The sequence below is a fragment of the Pleurodeles waltl genome, chromosome 4_1 (assembly GCF_031143425.1).
Source record: "Pleurodeles waltl isolate 20211129_DDA chromosome 4_1, aPleWal1.hap1.20221129, whole genome shotgun sequence".
Lineage (NCBI taxonomy): Eukaryota > Metazoa > Chordata > Amphibia > Caudata > Salamandridae > Pleurodeles > Pleurodeles waltl.
Genome location: NC_090442.1, coordinates 811,558,814 through 811,580,123, shown reverse-complemented (window position 1 = coordinate 811,580,123; position 21,310 = coordinate 811,558,814). Strand labels below are relative to the sequence as shown.

The 21,310-nt window shown below is 46.0% G+C and overlaps 1 protein-coding gene across 1 annotated transcript in view; it reads right to left on the bottom strand.

The window, feature by feature from the left end:
- Nucleotides 1-7,551: 7,551 nt before the first annotated feature.
- Nucleotides 7,552-21,310, bottom strand: part of CCT2 (chaperonin containing TCP1 subunit 2) — a 474,987-nt gene continuing 461,228 nt past the window's right edge. Inside the window, exons 15-16 of the mRNA XM_069229541.1 lie at nt 11,402-11,543; nt 7,552-7,821 (exon numbers count right to left, since the gene is read on the bottom strand). Coding sequence (XP_069085642.1) covers nt 7,791-7,821; nt 11,402-11,543 — 173 coding nt within the window. The 3' untranslated portion in view covers nt 7,552-7,790. The remainder of the gene's footprint in view (nt 7,822-11,401; nt 11,544-21,310) is intronic.

The following is a 21,310-nucleotide window of genomic DNA, read 5'->3' as shown; positions in this document are numbered from 1 at the left end:
CATGCATGAGTTAAATTCTCCTCACTGACATCTGGTGCATTTTAGGATCACAAGTTTGAATTATACAAGAACTTTAAGGCAGTTAACTTTTATGATAGAAGAATGTCTCCTTTAGAGTGCACATTCTGAGCAGTGGAGTTCTGCCTTTTATACAGCTCGTTTTCAAAGAACGAGAGCTGCAGAAAACACGCCCAAATAGTGTCTTATACATGCCTGCAGGTATTTCATGTAATTTCATTCTTGGTTTTCAAACTGTACTAACAAACCCTAGGTCGTTACCTATTCAAAGAATATGTTACACTACCAGAACGCTTTGGCAAGGAAGAGAAGGAAAATTTCACTTATCCAGTGTACATCTGTTCATGGCATGAGACACTGCAGATTCACATGCTGTGCATTATCCTGCCATCTAGTGTTGGGCTCGGAGTGTTACAAATTGTTTTTCTTCGAAGAAGTCTTTTCGAGTCACGAGTCCGAGTGACTCCTCCCTTTCGGCTCCATTGCGCATGGGCGTTGACTCCATCTTAGATTTTCTTTCTGCCATCGGGTTCGGACGTGTTCCTCTTCGCTCCGTATTTCGAATCGGGAAAGTTAGCTAAATTATCGAAAATTCGACGGTATTGTTATCGTTCGGTACCGTGTTAGTGTATCCTCCCTTTCGGCTCCATTGCACATGGGCGACGACTCCATCTTAGATTGTTTCCCCCGCAGAGGGTGAGGTAGGAGTTGTGAGTATATTAGAGGTGCCCATGCAATGGAGTAGGTATGTATGTACTTAATGTGTATCAAAAGAATATTTATTTACAAATTTACAATTTTCATTCAACTAAGAAAGGCTACAGGCTCATGCCACGAACAGATGTACACTGGGTAAGTGACATTTTCTGTTTGGTGGGATGTGTAGCTGCAGATACACATGCTGTGCATAGACTAACAAGCAGTAATCTCCCCAAAAAGCGGTGGTTTAGCCTGTAGGAGTTGAAGTTGTCTGAAATAATGTTCTTAATACAGCCTGTCCTACTGTGGCTTGTTGTGTTGCTAACGCATCTACACAGTAATGTTTAGTGAATGTATGAGGCGTAGACCAGGTGGCTGCCTTACAAATTTCTGTCATAGGTATATTCCCAAGAAAAGCCATTGTGGCGCCTTTTTTCCTAGTGGAATGTGCTCTTGGTATAATAGGTAATGCTCTTTTTGCTTTAATATAGCAAGTTTGAATACATTTAACTATCCATCTGGCGATGCCTTGTTTGGATATAGGATTACCTGCATGAGGTTTTTGGAAGGCTACAAACAATTGTTTTGTTTTACGAAATTGTTTTGTTCTGTCAGTGTAATACATTAGTGCTCTTTTTATGTCTAATGTATGTAAGGCTCTTTCGGCTACTGAGTCTGGTTGCGGAAAGAAGACTGGGAGTTTCACAATTTGGTTTAAATGGAATGGTGATATGACCTTTGGTAAGAATTTTGGATTTGTTCGGAGAACCACTTTATGTTTATGTATTTGTATAAAGGGTTCTTAGATGGTAAATGCTTGTATCTCACTTACTCTTCTAAGTGATGTGATAGCTATTAAAAAGGCTACTTTCCAAGTCAGATATTGCATTTTCACAAGAATGCATGGGTTCGAATGGTGGGCCCATGAGTCGTGTTAATACAATATTAAGGTTCCACGAAGGTACTAGTGGTGTCCTTGGGGGTATGATTCTTTTTAGTCCCTCTATAAATGCTTTAATGACTGGGATTCTAAAAAGCGATGTTTTATATGTAATCTGCAGATAGGAAGATATTGCAGTGAGATGTATTTTAATGGTAGAGAATGCTAGATTAGACTTTTGTAAGTTTAATAAGTAGCTTACGATGTCCTTTGTGGAGGCATGTAGTGGTTGAATCTGATTACTGTGGCAGTAGCAAACAAATCTTTTCCATTTGTTTGCGTAAGTGTCTGGTTGTAGGTTTTATCGCTTGTTTAATGACCTCCATACACTCTTGTGTAAGATTTAAATGTCTGAATTCTAAGACTTCAGGAGCCAGATTGCTAGATTGAGCGATGCTGGATTCGGGTGTCTGATCTTTTGTTTGTGTTGTGTTAACAGATCTGGTATGTTTGGTAATTTGATGTGGGGTACTACTGATAAGTCCAACAGTGTTGTGTACCACCACGGCTGGCGAGCCCAGGTTGGTGCTATGAGGATTACTTTGAGTTTGTTTTGACTTAGTTTGTTGACCAGACAAGGAATGAGTGGGAGAGGGGGAAACGCGTATGCAAATATCCCTGACCAACTGATCCATAGTGCATTGCCCTTGGATTGAGGGTTTGGGTACCTGGACACAAAGTTTTGGCATTTTGCGTTTTCTTTTGTTGCGAATAGGTCAATGTTTGGTGTTCCCCAGCGGAGGAAGTGATCCTATAGGATCTGGGGATGAATTTCCCATTCGTGAGTTTGCTGGTGATCGACAGATTGTTAGCTAACTGATTCTGAATGCCTGGTATGTATTGTGCTATCAGGCGAATGGGATTGTGAATTGCCCAATGCCAAATCTTTTGTGCTAAGAGAGACATTTGCGACGTGTCCCCCCCCGTTTGTTGAGATAATACATTGTTGTCATGTTGTCAGTTTTGACAAGGATGTGTTTGTGGGCTACCAGTGGTTGAAATGCTTTTAATGCTAGAAACACCGCTAGCAGTTCCAAATGATTTATGTGAAGTTGTTTTTGCCGATTGTCCCATTGACCCTGTATGCTGTGCTTGTTGAGGTGTGCTCCCCACCCCATCATGGAAGCATCTGTTGTGATAACAGCTTGAGGCACTGGGACTTGGAATGGCTGCCCTTTGTTTACATTTATAGGGTTCCACCATTGAAGCGAGAAGTGTGTTTGGCGGTCTATCAACACTAGATCTTGAAGTTGACCCTGTGCTTGTGTCCATTGTTTCGCTAGGCACTGTTGTAAGGGCCCCATGTGTAATCTTGCATTTGGGACAATGGCTATGCATGAAGACATCATGCCTATAAGTTTCAGTACAAACCTTACTGGGTAGTGTTGGTTTGGCTGTATGCTTGATGTTACATTTTGGAACGTTTGGACCCTTTGTGGACTTGGAGTGGCAATTGCTCTTTGTGTGTTGAGTGTTGCTCCCAAGTAATGTTGTATTTGGGATGGTTGAAGATGTGATTTCTGGTAATTTATAGAGAACCCTAGTTTGTGTAGAGTTTCTATGACGTATTGCGTGTGAAGAAGACACTTGAGTGTTGTTTTTTATTAGCCAGTCGTCTAAATATGGGAATACATGCATGTGCGGTCTCCTTATGTGAGCGGCTACTACTGCTAGGCATTTTGTGAATACCCTTGGGGCCGTTGTTATCCCGAACGGTAGCACTTTGAATTGATAGTGTACGCAGTGCATTCCAAACCTTAAGTATTTTCTGTGAGAAGGGTGGATGGGTATGTGGAAATATGCATCCTTGAGATCCAATGTTGACATGTATTCCTCCTTTTTTAGTAAGAGAACAACGTCTTGAAGTGTTACCATGTGGAAGTGGTCTGATTTGATGAAGAGATTCAGTGTTCTGAGATCTAAGATAGGTCTTAACGTTTTGTCCTTTTTTGGAATTAGGAAATATAGTGAGTAGACGCCTGTTCTTTTCTGATGATTGTGTACTAGCTCTATTGCTTGTTTTTGTAGTAGTGCTTGGACCTATTTGTAATAGGTCTAAGTGTTGTTTGGACAGATTGTGTGCTCTTGGTGGCACATCTGGCAGGAATTTTGTGAATTCTATGCAATAACCATGTTGGATCATTGATAGGACCCATGCGTCTGTGGTAATATGTGTCCAATTTTGATAATATGCAGTTAGCCTCCCCCCCACTGGTGACAAGTGTTGGGGTTTTGTGACATTGAAGTCACTGTTTGGTCTGGCTTGGTTTGGTGGCTTGGAACTTTCCCCTTCCTCTTGGGAATTGTCCACCTCTATATGAGCCACGAAACCCTCCCCTTTGATATTGTGCCTGATAGGTGGGTCTGGTTTGAGAGGTGGAAGGCTCTGATGTTTGTTGTCGAAAACCTCCTCTGAATTGTGGTTTCCTAAAGGTGCCTCTGACTTCTGGGGAATAGAGCGCGCCCATGGCTTTGGCCGTGTCTTTTTTTAACTTCTCAAAAGCTGTGTCAACTTCCGGCCCAAACAACTGTTCCTGATTAAATGGCATGTTCAACACTGCTTGTTGGATCTCAGGCTTGAATCCAGAACTTCTTAACCATGCATGCCTGCGAATGGTTACCGCCATGTTGAACGTTCGTGCTGCCGTGTCTGCCGAGTCTAGTGCGGACCTTATCTGGTTGTTAGATATGGCCTGTCCTTCTCCCACAACCTGTTGAGCACGCTTCTGGTGTTCCTTGGGCAAGTGCTGTATAATGTGATGCACCTCGTCCCAGTGTGCCCTGTCATAGCGAGCAAGTAGGGCTTGCGAATTAGCAATTCGCCATTGATTGGCTGCTTGTGCTGCCACTCGTTTGCCCGCTGCATCAAACTTTCTGCTTTCTTTGTCAGGAGGTGGAGCGTCTGACGATTGAGAGTTTGCTCTCTTTCTTGCCGCTCCTACAGTCCGGTGTAAGTTGTTGTGTTATGAACACAGGATCTGTTGGGGGAGGTTTGTATTTTTTCTCAACCCTAGGCGTGATAGCCCTTCCCTTAACTGACTCCTGAAAGACCTGTTTTGCATGTTTGAGCATGCCCAGGAGCATTGGCAGACTCTGATAGGAAGCGTGGGTGGATGCCAAGGTGTTAAACAGGAAATCATCCTCCACTGGCTCTGAGTGCATTGCTAAGCTGTGGAAATAGCTGCCCTGGATAGTACCTGCGTATATGCAGTACTGTCTTCTGGAGGTGACAGCTTTGTTTATCCGATACTGGTGCATCATATAAGTCCCATGCATCAGCATCATCCTGTATCATCCCTGTTTGTGTGGGTGACTGCATTGGGGGTGTTCCCACTGGTGACAGTTGTGGTGGGGACGGTTGTGGTGATACCCTTGGTGTTGGGGATTTGTCTCTAACCACCTTTGCCTTAGGCTGCATTTCTGTCTCCTGAAATGCAAGTTTCCTTTTAGATTTGATTGGTGGTAGAGTTTGGATTTTTCCAGTCTCTTTCTGGATATGTAACCTCCTTTGTTTATGGTCCGGTTCTTCCATACTTAATTCCTGCTCAAATCTATGTCTTTCCTTCATTTGGCTGGAAAGTCCTTGCTCTTCTGTATAAGAGCTTCTTTTCGGCTCCGAAGCCGCTTTTTTCGGTACCGAGGTTTCAGATATAGTCTTTTTCGGTTCTGAAGATCTTCTTTTCACTTTGGGTGAGTCGAACTCTCGGTGTTGAGATCGTTCGGTGCCGGAATCTCGACCGGAGTCGGAAGTCTTTGGCAATTCCCTGGCCTTTTTTGGTGCTGATGTTTGGTCACCGTCTTTTCGGTGGGTTAAGCCATGGCCTGTTGGCGGTGGCGTCCCCATGGCCTTAAATATCTTTGTGTGAGTTTTGGACGGGCAGGTTTACTCACTGTTCGCCCGAGTCCGTCCCCTGGATAGAAATGCTTACCTCCTCTCCGACGTAGAGATGCTCTTTCGGTGTCGACACCATTTGCAGTCTTCTTGCTCGTCGATCTCTTAGGGTCTTTTTCGATCAAAACGCTTGACAAGCCTTGCAAGTATCCTCTCTGTGTTCAGGTGATAAACACAGATTACAGACCACGGTGCTGGTCTGTATAAGGATACTTCGAATGACACTTAGGACAGAAGCGGAAGGGGGTCCGGTCCATTAGTCTTCGACGCCGGGTGTGGTCAGGCCAACCAGGCCTCGGTGAAGAACGGAAGCCCCGAAGGGCCGCCGGAGCGCTCTTTATGTCTGTGCCGATACACTAACACTAACCCGGTACCGAACGATAACAATACCGTCGAATTTTCGATAATTTAGCTAACTTTCCCGATTCGAAATACGGAGCGAAGAGGAACACATCCGAACCCGATGTCAGAAAGAAAACAATCTAAGATGGAGTCGACGCCCGTGCGCAATGGAGCCGAAAGGGAGGAGTCACTCGGACTCGTGACTCGAAAAGACTTCTTCGAAGAAAAACTTGTAACACTCCGAGCTCAACACTAGATGGCAGGATAATGCACAGCATGTGTATCTGCAGCTACACATGCCACCAAACATACCAATATAGCTGGCATCAGTAATGAAGAGGACACCTCTTGTGCTTTTAGACTGAGCGCCCAGTGCGTAAACCTTGCGTACGGCTGCTTCTGCGTTGTCAAGCCTGACATTTTGTTAAATGTGGACTCTTGAAATAGACGGGGGCACCCAAAAGGTTTCATGTCAGTTGTTTATTTAAAATATTCACAATAAACTTCTGAGCTCAATTGAAGGAGAAACTCCCACCATTAATATCTGCGGAGGGCAGCTAAAAATAATAAAACCTTTCTCCTCGATTAAATTGTATTAGGTGCCATCCAGGGTCACGTTTCAGGCAGCCATTACCATCATAGATTACAAAATAGTGTAGGAAAAGCTGCACCAAGAAAGGGGCAGTGGAGGAGGAAGGGAGCAGAACGGACATCACAGATTAAGCAAGCCACACCAAGGAACGTGCAGAGGAGTGAGAAGAATGGACAGCGAGGAAGGGGGAACAAAAGAGTTGTTAAACATGAGGGAGCAACAACGGACAGCGGGGAAGGAGGTGTGTAAGGGTGCGCTAACAAGTGGACGGTGGGAGGGAGTGGGTAAAGCAGTACGAGGGAGTCTAGGAAGGCAAGGAGAGTACAAAAGAAAAGAAAAAAAAAAAACAAGAAACTACACGGAAGGAATGCGAAGGAGGAAAATCCATCTGAAAACATGGGCACAGTTATGGAGTGCTAAAAGCAATTTAAAAAAAATACCCTTAGAAACATGCAGCCATGGAAGGAGACTGGCAGCCAACCACTGGCTTCCAGCCGAAAACTGTTCTTTTTCCAGGCTCCAAGCAGCAGCAGAAGATAGGGGAAGTGAACCTTGATGACGACCCTGAGGCTGCAGACCAATCAGAAGCCAGAAAATGCGAGTGACCGGGAAGCTTACAAATAGTTACATCTGCAGGCAGGTTCTGAGCCCCTTTTGAGATTTATATATATATTTTTTCAAACAAAAGACTTTGCAAGCACCTTGCACAAGCACGCATCGTGCAAGCGAAACCTAACAATGACTGAGGGGTACCTCCCCTGCAAATTCTGGTGTGGAAATTAAAGAACTGACTTCAGTGCGCATGGGTGGCACCTATACAAGTACTGTGACGTTGCTTCCAAGCTGGCCTCTGCAGCCAGCGGAGCTGATCAATGCCACCTGCCGGCGCACAGGGGTACTGCTCATGAAAATTTACCAGATCCAGTCTGATGCCTGGGGAGAATTCAAAGGTAAGAAATCTGCAGCTAGACGTCTCTATCAGATACCCCGTCAGCAAATAGGAATAGAAGAGGTTAGTTGTAAAAAAAATTAAACAACGTCAAATGATAAGCAAGAACAAGGATGGCACAAAGTTTACACAACACATTTTATTACAGTGCATTGTTCTGGGACACCAAAAATCAGTGTGCACAAAGAATTCAAAATGAAGACGGTATGAAAAACAAATAAGTTAAGCCAATAAGGACATCCAAAGCTATCTTCTAGTGATGACACCTCCTCTGGGTTGTTGCCTGGTCTCGTGTGTGTATGTCAATCACCACTTTATACTGCGGAGATCGGGCCGATTTTGTCTTTCAGTTTGATGTTTAACATGGATGATGATCTGGTACACGTTTTCTGAAAAACATGTCAAAAGCAAAATTTAATGCCACAAACTTAGCTCTAAGCAACCTTACACTTTATAACTTTTTTTTTTTTTTTTTTAAACATTCTTATAATCTATACAGGACAGTTACAAAACACTAATCAAAATACTTACCTTTGGCAACCTTTTTGACCAGCAATCATTGCCAGAATCTTTCAAGAAGGATCTTGACAAAGAGAGGATCTGTCTGCATGGCTTACAAGTGAGGGAAAATACAACAGAAACCACCTCTCTTCAGAAGATCTCCAAGGAAAAAAGTGCAGACAAAATGGTAAGACAGCAGCAGGTAGGAAAATACCTGTTTGTTCCGTCTTTGTCACCTTAACGTCTTCCACAGACATCGAGAAGCACACCTCGGTCAACAGCAACACACGCGACGTCCAGGGACGTAACACCGGAAGCCATTACACATAGTCAACCACGAAAGTGGGAAAGAAAGAATGGAGGACCTGTCCACTGGAACCCAATGGTGGATTCCGAAAAAAAGAAACTGCAAAAGAAAGGGACAGAGTCCAGTCCACGCAGGAGTGTCCAGGTGGGGCAGGAGCCACTACTCACCCTTCTGTGGATGAAGATTCGGGTCAACAAGGGAAAGCGAAGATCAGCTGTTGAGCCCAGGAGCTGCAGAGAGGTCCTTGGAGTTGTGAAGAAGATGTCCCACGCTGGCTTTCCGGGTCGCAGATGGTCAGTGGTCAGGAGGACCACCAACAAGCCTTGGCAAATGCAACTCTGGGCAGAAGAGGATTTGCAGGGAATAAGAAGACCAACAAGGTCCAGGGAACTCGACCCTTGGAAGTGAGTCCAGGCTGACCCTCCGCAGTCAGGAGAGCCAGCAGAAGCAATCGCAGCCGCCAAAGGAAACCCACTGGCAGCAGGCATAGTAAGTTGCAGTGAGGCCCAATCAGCACACCATGAGAGGAGTCCCATGTCGATGGAGCAGCAGAGGAGAAACTGTCCTTGCAAGGATGAAGTGCTGGCGGCCGGGGCTACTTAGAGCCTGAAGATTCCTCGGAGCAGGAGTCAACAAGGCTTGGTTGCTGCAAGAGTCGTGGTGCACAAGGGCACTGTCCTGAAGGAAGATGCAAGGGCGCTTTGACGGCAGGTAGAGAGGACCCAGAGTAGCCCTCCACACCATCACTGGTGTTGGAGATTCTTCCTGGAGCCGGATGGCAGAAGATCCCAGCAGATGTGCATTGTTGCCTTAGGTGACTGCAGATGCAGGGGAGTGACTCCAAAGGAGATTTCTTCTTGCTTCTTTGGAGCAGCTTAAGTCTTGCTGACCCCAGAGGAAACACAACGGTGGAAATGTTGCAATTGCTGGAAGGAGCTGGGGAAACAATGTTGCAAGACGAGGTGGTCTTGGAAATTGCAGTTTGTCTGTTTCCCGAGAGGTCCATCAGCAGATACGGTGGCCAGTAGCAGAAGAGGTTATTGCGGAGGAGTCCTGGTGGAGTCTTGCATGCCGACATTGGGGACCCACCCGCAAGAGAGTCCCTAAATAGCCCTAACAGGGGGGCTTTGTTACTCTGCAGGGTGACCAACTATCAGGGACAAGTCACTGACGTCAGTCACCTGTCCTGGTAAACCAGATACTCCCAGGGGCCTCTGCAGATCTTGTTCCAAGATGGCAGAATCAAGTGGCCACCTAGAGGAGCTCTGGGCACCACTCCTGTGGTGGTGATGAACAGTGGAGTGGCCACTCCTCTTTCTTTTGTCCATATTCAGCCAGAGCAGGTGCTAGGGGTCCCTGGACTGGTGAAAAACAGTTTATGCAAGGAGAGCACCAAATGTGCCCTTCAAAACAAACCGGTGGCTTGGCGAGGCTACCCCTCCCAAGCCTTGTAACACCTATTTCCAAGGGAGAGGTTGTTTCCTCCCATACAAATCCTGTGTTCTGCCTTCCTCTGCCTGAGCTGATCAAACAGCAGGAGGGCATAAAACCTGTCTGAGAGGTGGCAGCAGGGTGGGCTTCCCAGAAAACCCCAGAAGACTGGTAGGGGCAATGCTGGGGTGTCCTCTAAGGAGCCCCCCAAAGTGCATGTAATCACACAACCAATACTGGCAACAGTTTTGGGGTATGATTCTGACATATTTGATACCAAACATGTCCAGGTTCGACGCTACCATAATGTTGCTGCACTGTGTCCAGTACATGGGTAAAATGGCTTACCGGCACTTACAAAGTCCAGTGCAATGGAACCGGACTGCGTAGGGCCACCTCTGCTCATGCAAGAGTGCCCTCCCACATGGGGACCTGCACCCTGCCCTTTGGGCTCAAAGGCCTACCAATGGGGTGACTTAGTGACCTGGTGTAGTGACCTGTGGTGAAAGGGCTGCAACGGTAGGCTTCAGACACCTTTTGTATGGGCTCCCCTGGGTGGCATAATACACGCTGCAGCCCATGAGACCCCTGGTGTCCACCAGCCCTGGGTACCTAAGTACCATATACTATCATCAGTATGCAAATTGTAGAGTGCACAAAGGTCCAAGGTAACCAAATATGGAGGGAGAGCGCACAATCACTGGGGTCCTGGTCAGCAGGATCCAGGTGAAGACAGTCAAAACACACTGACAGGCAAAAAGTGGGGTGAACCATGCCAAAAAGAGGGTACTTTCCTACAACCACCAACCGTCCTTAACTGTTCAGCTTCAGCAATGATACATAGTTCAGAGTCCTAGCATACAAAGCTTACAGATTTTCAGTTAAAATACATCTTGACAAAAGAATATCACTGCATGACAATTTCAGGTAAAAAATACATTTCATATAATAAAAGGCAAGCTCTTAAAATTTAAAAACCAAACGGCATTGCTGGACGCTAGAAAAAAATACTGTACACTGCTTTGTTGGTTAAGATTAAATAGCCTTTTACACATGTAAACACACAAGCCAAATGAGATAAACCAGTTAGTAAAGGAATGCAGGTACTGTGTGCACAAGTTCTAAGGGACACCTTTAATGAGTGGTGCTCGTCACAAAAGGATGGGTTTCTGAGCATATAAATAATACTTTTGTAATTTAGTGGGACATTTCAATGACAATCTGCTAAAAGCGTGTTGCAGAAACCTTTACTTGAATAAAACAAACCTAACATAATACGGGATCATATTGATAATCAATATTGGACCATGATTTATGGGAAATTAACAGTTAAACATATTCATTTGGTAAAAGGTTTATTTTTTCACGATGCCCACCCAAAGTGTTCCCCAGTATCTGAAATACCCTGGTTGTCAAAGGACAGCATCTGCATATTTCCCTAGGAAGTCAAAACATCAGCTTACAGGACAGTTTTATAAATGAGTGATTATATATATATATTTTTTTTTTTACACAACACAATGTTAAGAGACTTAAATGATTTTTTTCTGAACAGCAGTCTAATACTTTAATTTTATTGCATGCTACTATGGGGACAGTACAGCAATTGTTACGATAGCCAGTTCCACAAGGCCATATTTATAATTTTTTTGAGGGGAGATAGGGGGGTGGGAGGGGGTTCAATGTTAACAGTGGACAATGATACGTGAAGGTAGATAATTGGACAATACCTTGGAGCTGCCTTAATGATGTCATCTACACGAAGAATCATTTCTGCTGCTTCAGCTGCACTTAGCAGAACTTGCCGCTTTACTTGGAAACTTTCAGTTATTCCAAGGTCTGCCATATCACCTATAGAACCATGCCTCATATCTAAGAAAAAAGCAGAAAACAAAAGGAAATGTCATTAAAAATACTTGTTTTTTCTAGATGTAAAATATTCCTGCCTACGTGAAGGGACCCTGGCAAACACAGATAACATTTAGGTGTACCTTTTACTTTTAATTGGCACATCTGAAACACTGTTCAGGAATGCTTTTAAATGTTCTTATACCTTCCTCAAAATGTTGCTTGTGAACAAAATGCAGAACATTTCTTGGAACAGTCATAATATTTAAGTGTTTCAAATATGCCAAACCCATTTGAATACTTACTTGGCAGCAAGGGGCTTCAACATGAGTTATGGCTTTCTTTACAGTGCGCACACAACGCACTGCTATGCTATGGTAACATTTTAACTTGTTTCAAACACATTCTTCAATAAACATCTGTTGCAACGTTAGAAAGCTATGAAATAATAGAAGCTTTCCTCAGACATCTCCCCATAAAGAGACTAACCCATCTGTTCTAGTATTCAACATCAGAGTTCAGGCTGCACAAAACTCGCTTAACCTGCTACAACATCTGAACATGCGCCACTGAAGTCCCCCAACATTTTTTTAAAAACAAATATGTAGAATTTTATTTAACAGGAGTATCATTTATTGTTTAAATAACTGACAACCAAGGAGGAGGGGGTGCAGTTTAATAATTCAGTGAAAATACGTATGATGCAGAATAACCTGTTTATGTAAGATTTCTTTTTTTTATTTATTTATCGTGGGATCTTCACTAAGTCATACACAAAAAATAGAAAAAAGCAAGCCTATCCAAAAACTGGCAGTTATCAATCAACAAAAACTAAAACTTAGTAAGGTTCACTGACAAACAATCTCACAAAAAGAGTTTCCAGAGTAGCTTAACCAATAAACAGTTGTCTCTTTAATCATCTAAGCAGTAACGTTTAGTGACAGTGTGAACAGACTTCCAAGTGCTGTGGCAAACGGGCTTGGCTAATCTTATATCTTTCTGCTATTGGGACATTTCATAACCAAATAGTATTAGCCACCTTTTCTTATGTGGAATAATCTCCAACTTTGTCAAGACGCATGTTGGCTAACCTATTACAAAAGGTGTAGGAAGCTGGCTCTCTATATGGTGCACTAAAAAGATCTACACTGTAGGAGTCCAGTGGATCCCCAATTGGTTTGCCGAGGCAAAAATAGATCAAACTGTAGGAAAGTACCCTCTTTTTGCCATGGTTACCCCCACTTTTTGCTTGTCAGTATGTTTTGACTGTTTTCACTGGGATCCTGCTAACCAGGATCCCAGTGATTGTGCTCTCTCCCTCTAAATCTGGTTGCTTAGGACTATGCACACCCCACAACTGGCATTCTGGTGCTCCTGTATAAGTCCCTAGTATATGGAACATAGGTACCAAGAGCATTGGGGCATCAGGGGTTCCCCATGGCCTCATGTATTGTGCAAACCATAGGGAACCCATGCAATATGTGTCTGCAGGTCTTCCACTGCAGCCTGCGTGAAAAGGTGCACATACCCTTTCACTACAGGTCACTGCACCAGGTCACTAAGTCACACCTATGGTAGGCCCTCCTAGCCCAGAGGGCAGGGTGAAGGTACCTGTGTGCAAGGGCATCCATGCATGAGCAGAGGTGCCCTTACGAACACCAGCTCAATTACACTGGACTTCTTAAGTATGGAGAAGCCATTTTACCAGTTTACAGGACACAGGTCACCTGTGTCCAGCTACATAATGATAACTGCGAACCTGGGCATGTTTGGTATCGAACAGATCAAGCACAGGAAGGCATAACAAAGGATTTCCTTGGGAGAAATGGGTAGCCTCCACAAGCCACTGGTATGCTTTGAAGGGCACATGTGGTGCCCTCTGTGCATAAACCAGTCTACACCGGTTCACGGACCCCCAGTCCCTGCTCTGGCGCAAAACTGGATAAAGGAAAGGGGAGTGACCACTCCCCTGACCATCACCACCCCAGGGATGGTGCCCAGAGCTCCTCCAGAGTGTCCCCGACATTAGCCATCTTGGATTCCAAGGTGTGGGGATCCTCCGGAGACCTCTGAGTGGCCATTTCAGGCAGGTGACATCAGAGTCCCCTCCTGACAGGTGGTCACCTGGCTAGGTGACCAGTCCCCCTTTCAGGGCTATTTAGGGTCTCTCTCTTGGGTGGGTCCACAGATTCGGCTTGCAAGATTCTGGCAGGACTCCTCTGCAACCTCTACTCTGACTTCTAGCCACTGGAACTGTGACTGTACCCTCCACGAACTGACAATGCCTGGGTACAATATACTAGGGACTTACATGGGGGCTCCTGTATGCCAAAGGTGGGGCATATATGGTACAAGTAACCAAGTTTAAAGGGAGTGAGCATGATTACTGGGGTCCTGGGTAGACACATTGACAAGCGGCAGAGAATGGGGGTAACCATGTTAAGAAAGAGGGTACTTTTCTATAACCCCCCCCTTCTAAAATGAAGGGCCTTGTCCAGTTGAGTCTTCACTGTCTACGTGGAAATATCTTGATAATCCATCTGCATTGGAGCGGTTACTCCCAGGTCTATGTTCCACTGTACAGTCCATTCCCGGTAGGGAAATGGACCACCTTAACAGTTTGGGATTTTCACCTTTCATCTGTCTTAACCACAGGAGGGGCTTGTGGTCTGTCTGAACAAGGAAGTGAGTGCCTAACAAGTATGGCCTCATCATCTTCAAGGCCCAGACCACAGCAAAGGCCTCTCTTTCTATGGCTGACCAACGCTTGTCCTGGGGTGGTCAACCTTCTGCTTATAAAAGCTATAGGTTGATCCTGGCCCTCAGTGTTAAATTGTGATAACACTGCCCCAACCCCTACCTCAGAAGCATCTGTCAGAACTTTGAACTGCCTAGAGTAGTCAGGGCTTTTTAAAATAGGTGCAGGACACACGGCCTGTTTAAGATCCTCAAAAGCTTTTTGACAGCTAGCTGTCCATAAGACTTTCTTGGGCATTCTCATTGCGGTGAAGTCATTAAAAGGGGCTACAATGGAGCCATCATTTCTAATGAACCTCCTGTAATACCCAGTGAGGCCTAAAAAGGATCTCACCTGAGTTGTGGGTGGGAGGGGGGATGTAGAGGGTGGGGTGGGGGGCTGGGAGATGGAGTTCAATCCAAAATTGTTTGAATCTTCCCCAGCATTGGTTGAATCTGGCCTCCACCTACCAGGTGGCCCAGATATACAACCTTTCCCTGCCCTATCTGGCACTTTGAGGCCTTAATAGTGAGGCCTGCTTTCTGCAGAGCCTCCACAACATTCCACAGTTGGACCAGGAGATCCTCCCAGGTGGTGCTAAAAACAGCTATATCATCTAGATATCCTGCACTAGAGGCTTCTAGTCCTTGGAGGACTCTATTCACCAGCCTCTGAAATGTGGCAGTGCATTTTGCAGACGAAAGGGCACCACTGTAAAGTGATAATGTCCTCCAATAGTTGAAAATACGGTCTTTGGTTTAGCATCATCTGATATTTTGATTTGCCAAAATCATGCAGTCACATCAAATGTGCTCAGATACTTGGCAGATGCCAGTATCTATTAGCTCATCTGCCCTAGGGATATGATGAGCATCTGTCTTTGTGACCGTGTGGCGCCCCCTATAGTCAACACAGACCTCATTTCCATTTTTCCATTCTGAGAGTGAGGTTTAGGGACTAACACTACTGGGCTAGCCCAGGGGCTGTGAGTACTCAAGGACTCCTAGGCCTGCCATCTTTTACACTTCTGCTTTGATGCAGTCTCTAACATGGTCAGGTTGCCTATAGATTTTACTTTTTATAAGCAAGCTGTCCCCTGTATCAATGGTGTGTTCACACCATATGGTCTGACCAGGTGCTAAAGAGAAGTTCTGAGAACTGTCCTAGGAGGTTCCTGCAGTCTTCTTTGTGATACTGTGAAAGGCAGTCAGCAAGGACAACCCCCATCAACTGAGCCACCAGCTGCAGTGTTGGAGAAGATGTCAGGGAAAGGGTCACTCTCTTCCTCCTATCCCTCATCAATGGCCACGAGCGGCGTCGGCTTCAGGCGGTTCACATGAAGCATCCTGAGGGGGCTTCTGGGAGTGCCTAGGTCTATCAACTAAGTTACTTCACCCTTCTTTTCCACTACTGTGTGGGGGCCACTCCACTTGTCCTGGAGAGCGATGAGAGCCACAGGCTCCAGGACCCACACCTTCTGCCTGGCTGGTAAACAGTCAGAACACCCTTCTTGTCATGCCACTGCTTCTGCAGTTCCTGGCTGGCCTGAAGGTTTTTAGTGGCCTTTTTCATGTATTCAGCCATCCTTGATCTGAAGCCAAGTACACTGTCCATTATGTCCTGTTTAGGGGGCTTGAGAGGTTGCTCCCAGCCCTCCCTTACAAGAGCAAGAAGACAGCCTATATGGTGCACAAACAGAAGTTCAAAGTGGCTGTAGCCCACTCCCTCCTGAGGGACTTCCCTGCTTCATTTTTCTTGTTGTCACCCCCTGTATGAGCTTTTCTGCTAACCTAAGTTTAGTTCTGACCCTTTTGTCTGCCTTCTTTCCCAATTCTTGGTGAGAGGTCAGATCTGAGTCAACCAAGAATTGGTGGAACATATCAGACACACAGTTGTTCAAAATAGGCTCTCTCAAGATAAGATTGCATAAGCCCTGGTAGTCACTGATTTTGCTGCCATGTAACCAGCCTTCCAAAGCTAGTCCACAAAGCCTACGCTATCTTGGGAGGACTCTTTCCTGGTCTCCCTGAACTTGATTCTATATTGCTCAGTGGTGAGACCAAATCCATCTAAGAGAGCAGATTTAAAAACTGCATAGTTGTCAGCATCTTCCTCTCTGACAGTGAGAGGTATATCTCTCCCCTTGCCAGAGAAGAAGAGCCACAGGATAGCAGCCCACTGTCTCTGAGTGACCATTTGTACCTTACAGGCCCTCTCCAGAGCAGTGAACCACTTGTAAGTGTGTGTGTGTGTGTGTGTGTGTGTGGGGGTGTGTGGGTGGGTGGGGGGGGGGGGGGGGGGGGGGGGGGGGATGTTTCTGGAATCAAAAGAGTCCTCCCTGACTCTAGGTTCCCTGAAACTAAAGCTGCTGCCACCATTGGGTGCTAAACCCAAACACTGTATCTCCCCCTCTCCACTGCCAAGGCCTCCCATTCCAGGGCACGTGGTAGGCACACCTCCTAATCGGCCTATTTTTTCTGACTTGCCTCCAAAAGTGGGGCCAGGACACGGGGGTTGGTCATCACCATTTGCCGAGATCTGGGTTGCATTACAAAGGAGGCCAGGCCTTTGAATCTTCCCGTCCTGTCTGGAGAAAGTGTCAATACCCCCACCCAGTGCATGCTTTTGTCTCTGAAACCAGAGAGCGCCGGCTCTCACCTTGGTGAGTGAGAAACGTGGCTAAGGTGAATGAACTGGTTAAGACCAGCCAGTTAACAACACTAATGGAAGGTAATTTTTCAGAGGGCACCTCTAAAGTGCACTCAGTGTGCATGTACTAGTAAATCCAACACTGGCATCTGTGTGGGTTCACCAATACAAGATGTTCAATAACAAACATCCCTACCTTCAGTGAAGCCACCATATAGCTGGGTAATTCGTGGAGAATAGCATTAAGCACATTTATCTGAAATGGCTTCCCTGGTCACTTACTAAGTGTGAAAATCGCCAGATATAGCACGGGCATTTCTGCTTGTGTGGATATGCCCTCAAATGTAATATAATGCACCCTGCCTTAGGGCTGTAAGGCATGCTAGAGGGGTGACTTGCATATATTGCATGCAGTGTTAGGGGACAGGGTACATATGTTTTGTTTTCACTTTGGTCTGCATCAAGACATGCAGCCTAGAAATGCAACCTGTCATGTGCTTGGTGAGGGGTCCCTTAGGGTGGCACAATTCGTACTGCAGCCCTTAGGAACCCACTTTAGTACCCCGGGCCCTAGGTACCAGGGATACTATTTACTAGGGAAATACAAAGGGTTATAAAGGTTTTGCCAAATGGGGAAAGAGATCTGGCACTACGGAACTGGTTAGCAGGAACCCAGTGCACTTTCAGTCGAAATTACATCACATACCAGGTATAAAGCGGGGGCTAATCACATCAAAATGGGTGCTTTCACACAAAAGTCAATACACAAGACTATCCATCTGGCAATAAAATGGTTGGAAGAAGCCATGCCAGCATGGAGAGGTCTCAAAGAGTTGGTTAGTTTTAAATCAGTTCCTACATAAAATCTCAAGGCTTTTCTGACATCAACTGAGAAGAGGGACATCTCTGCCGGAGGTGGGAGATTACTGGAGAAAACTAGTAAAAAGGTTTGTTTGATTACTATGGAGAAAAGAAGGGCATGTCCTTTGAAAACAACATTAGGAAGAAATAGTGTATAATGTTCCTGCTAAAGTGGATTATTAGTTGGGATGGTTGTGACACCTCACCAAATAATCATGTCACTTTTCTGTATCTGGTCCAGTGGGGTTACAGTAATTTAAACCCCACCTCAGTTGTAGGTAGCTGTGGCTTAACTACAAGTAATGTGTAAAGCATCTATCAGTACGACGGAGGTCAACAAGTAGTATAGACAACAAATACAAATCCCATTCCACTTAATAAACAGAGAAAATGTTAATAAGCAAATAGACACCAAAACAACAGAAATTGGATCAGAGGAACTAGAGGTATGATTTCCAGAAGGTTTACAGTTTTCTAGCACCAGAAAGTGAGAAGCATCAACCATGGGTATCTGGTCAATGTAGTCTAGGTCAAAGTCGAAAGTTTAGTCCGACCCTAATGGAGCCTAAAATCCTCAGCCTGGCAATGCTGCCGGGTGCAATAGCAATGGGTTCTATGAGACCAGCTAGCATTAGATGAAATCCAGATGAAGCCTCTAACCCCAGCAAAGACAAAGCTTGGAGTGGGAGAAAAGTAAACTTTGCGTCCATGGAAGTTCCTCTCACGTTGAAGACCTCTACCTTTGGACAAACCACAAAGTTGAATCCAACTGGTAATGCAAGGTCAGCTGCTGTGGTAGTCCAGTGGTAGCCTCTGGTTCTTTTGTAATAAATAACTGTAAGGAAATGCCTCCTTGGCATGGTTGCCCCCTGACTTTTTGCCTTTGCTGATGCTATGTTTACAATTGAAAGTGTGCTGAGGCCTGCTAACCAGGCCTCAGCACCAGTGTTCTTTCCCTAACCTGTACTTTTGTATCCACAATTGGCAGACCCTGGCATCCAGATAAGTCCCTTGTAACTGGTACTTCTAGTACCAAGGGCCCTAATGCCAAGGAAGGTCTCTAAGGGCTACAGCATGTCTTATGCCACCCTGGAGACCTCTCACTCAGCACAGACACACTGCTTGCCAGCTTGTGTGTGCTAGTGAGAACAAAACGAGTAAGTCGACATGGCACTCCCCTCAGGGTGCCATGCCAGCCTCTCACTGCCTATGCAAGTATAGGTTAGCCACCCCTCTAGCAGGCCTTACAGCCCTAAGGCAGGGTGCACTATACCATAGGTGAGGGTACCAGTGCATGAGCATGGTACCCCTACAGTGTCTAAACAAAACCTTAGACATTGTAAGTGCAGGGTAGCCATAAGAGTATATGGTCTGGGAGTTTGTCAAACACGAACTCCACAGCACCATAATGGCTACACTGAAAACTGGGAAGTTTGGTATCAAACTTCTCAGCACAATAAATGCACACTGATGCCAGTGTACATTTTATTGTAAAAATACACCACAGAGGGCACCTTAGAGGTGCCCCCTGAAACTTAACCGACTATCGGTGTAGGCTGACTGGTTCCAGCAGCCTGCCACACTAGAGACATGTTGCTGGCCCCATGGGGAGAGTGCCTTTGTCACTGAGGCCAGTAACAAAGCCTGCACTGGGTGAAGATGCTAACACCTCCCCCAGGCAGGAGCTGTAACACCTGGCGGTGAGCCTCAAAGGCTCACCCCTTTGTCACAGCACCGCAGGACACTCCAGCTAGTGGAGTTGCCCGCCCCCTCCGGCCCCCACTTTTGGCGGCAAGGCCGGAGAAAATAATGAGAATAACAAGGAGGAGTCACTGGCCAGTCAGGACAGCCCCTAAGGTGTCCTGAGCTGAGGTGACTAACTTTTAGAAATCCTCCATCTTGCAGATGGAGGATTCCCCCAATAGGGTTAGGATTGTGACCCCCCTCCCCTTGGGAGGAGGCACAAAGAGGGTGTACCCACCCTCAGGGCTAGTAGCCATTGGCTACTAACCCCCCAGACCTAAACACGCCCTTAAATTTTGTATTTAAGGGCTACCCTGAACCCTAGAAAATTAGATTCCTGCAACAACAAGAAGAAGGACTGCCTAGCTGAAAACCCCTGCAGAGGAAGACCAGAAGACAACAACTGCCTTGGCTCCAGAAACTCACCGGCCTGTCTCCTGCCTTCCAAAGAACTCTGCTCCAGCGACGCCTTCCAAAGGGACCAGCGACCTCTGAATCCTCTGAGGACTGCCCCGCTTCGACGACGACAAGAAACTCCAGAGGACAGCGGACCTGCTCCAAAAAGACTGCAACTTTATCCAAAGGAGCAGCTTTAAAGAACCCTGCAATCTCCCCGCAAGAAGCGTGAGACTTGCAACACTGCACCCGGCGACCCCGACTCGGCTGGTGGAGAACCAACACCTCAGGGAGGACCCCCGGACTACTCTACGACTGTGAGTACCAAAACCTGTCCCCCCTGAGTCCCCACAGCGCCGCCTGCAGAGGGAATCCCGAGGCTTCCCCTGACCGCGACTCTGAAACCTAAGTCCCGACGCCTAGAAAAGACCCTGCACCCGCAGCCCCCAGGACCTGAAGGACCGGACTTTCACTGCAGAAGTGACCCCCAGGAGTCCCTCTCCCTTGCCCAAGTGGAGGTTTCCCCGAGGAAGCCCCCCCTTGCCTGCCTGCAGCGCTGAAGAGATCCCTTGATCTCTCATTGACTTCCATTGCGAACCCAACGCTTGTTCTAACACTGCACCCGGCCGCCCCCGCGCCGCTGAGGGTGACATTTCTGTGTGGGCTTGTGTCCCCCCCGGTGCCCTACAAAACCCCCCTGGTCTGCCCTCCGAAGACGCGGGTACTTACCTGCTGGCAGACTGGAACCGTGGCACCCCCTTCTCTCCATTGCAGCCTATGCGTTTTGGGCACCACTTTGAACTCTGCACCTGACCGGCCCTGAGCTGCTGGTGTGGTAACTTTGGGGTTGCTCTGAACCCCCAACGGTGGGCTACCTTGGACCAAGAACTGAACCCTGTAAGTGTCGTACTTACCTGGTAAAACTAACAAAAACTTACCTCCCCCAGGAACTGTGAAAATTGCACTGTGTCCACTTTTGAAATAGCTATTTGTGAATAACTTGAAAAGTATACATGCAATTGAAATGATTCAAAGTTCCTAATGTACTTACCTGCAATACCTTTCAAACAAGATATTACATGTTAAATTTGAACCTGTGGTTCTTAAAATAAACTAAGAAAAGATATTTTTCTATAACAAAACCTATTGGCTGGATTTGTCTCTGAGTGTGTGTACCTCATTTATTGTCTATGTGTATGTACAACAAATGCTTAACACTACTCCTTGGATAAGCCTACTGCTCGACCACACTACCACAAAATAGAGCATTAGTATTATCTCTTTTTACCACTATTTTACCTCTAAGGGGAACCCCCTTGGACTCTGTGCATGCTATTCCTTACTTTGAAATAGCACATACAGAGCCAACTTCCTACAATAACTAAAACGCTTTTAAAGTCCCAGC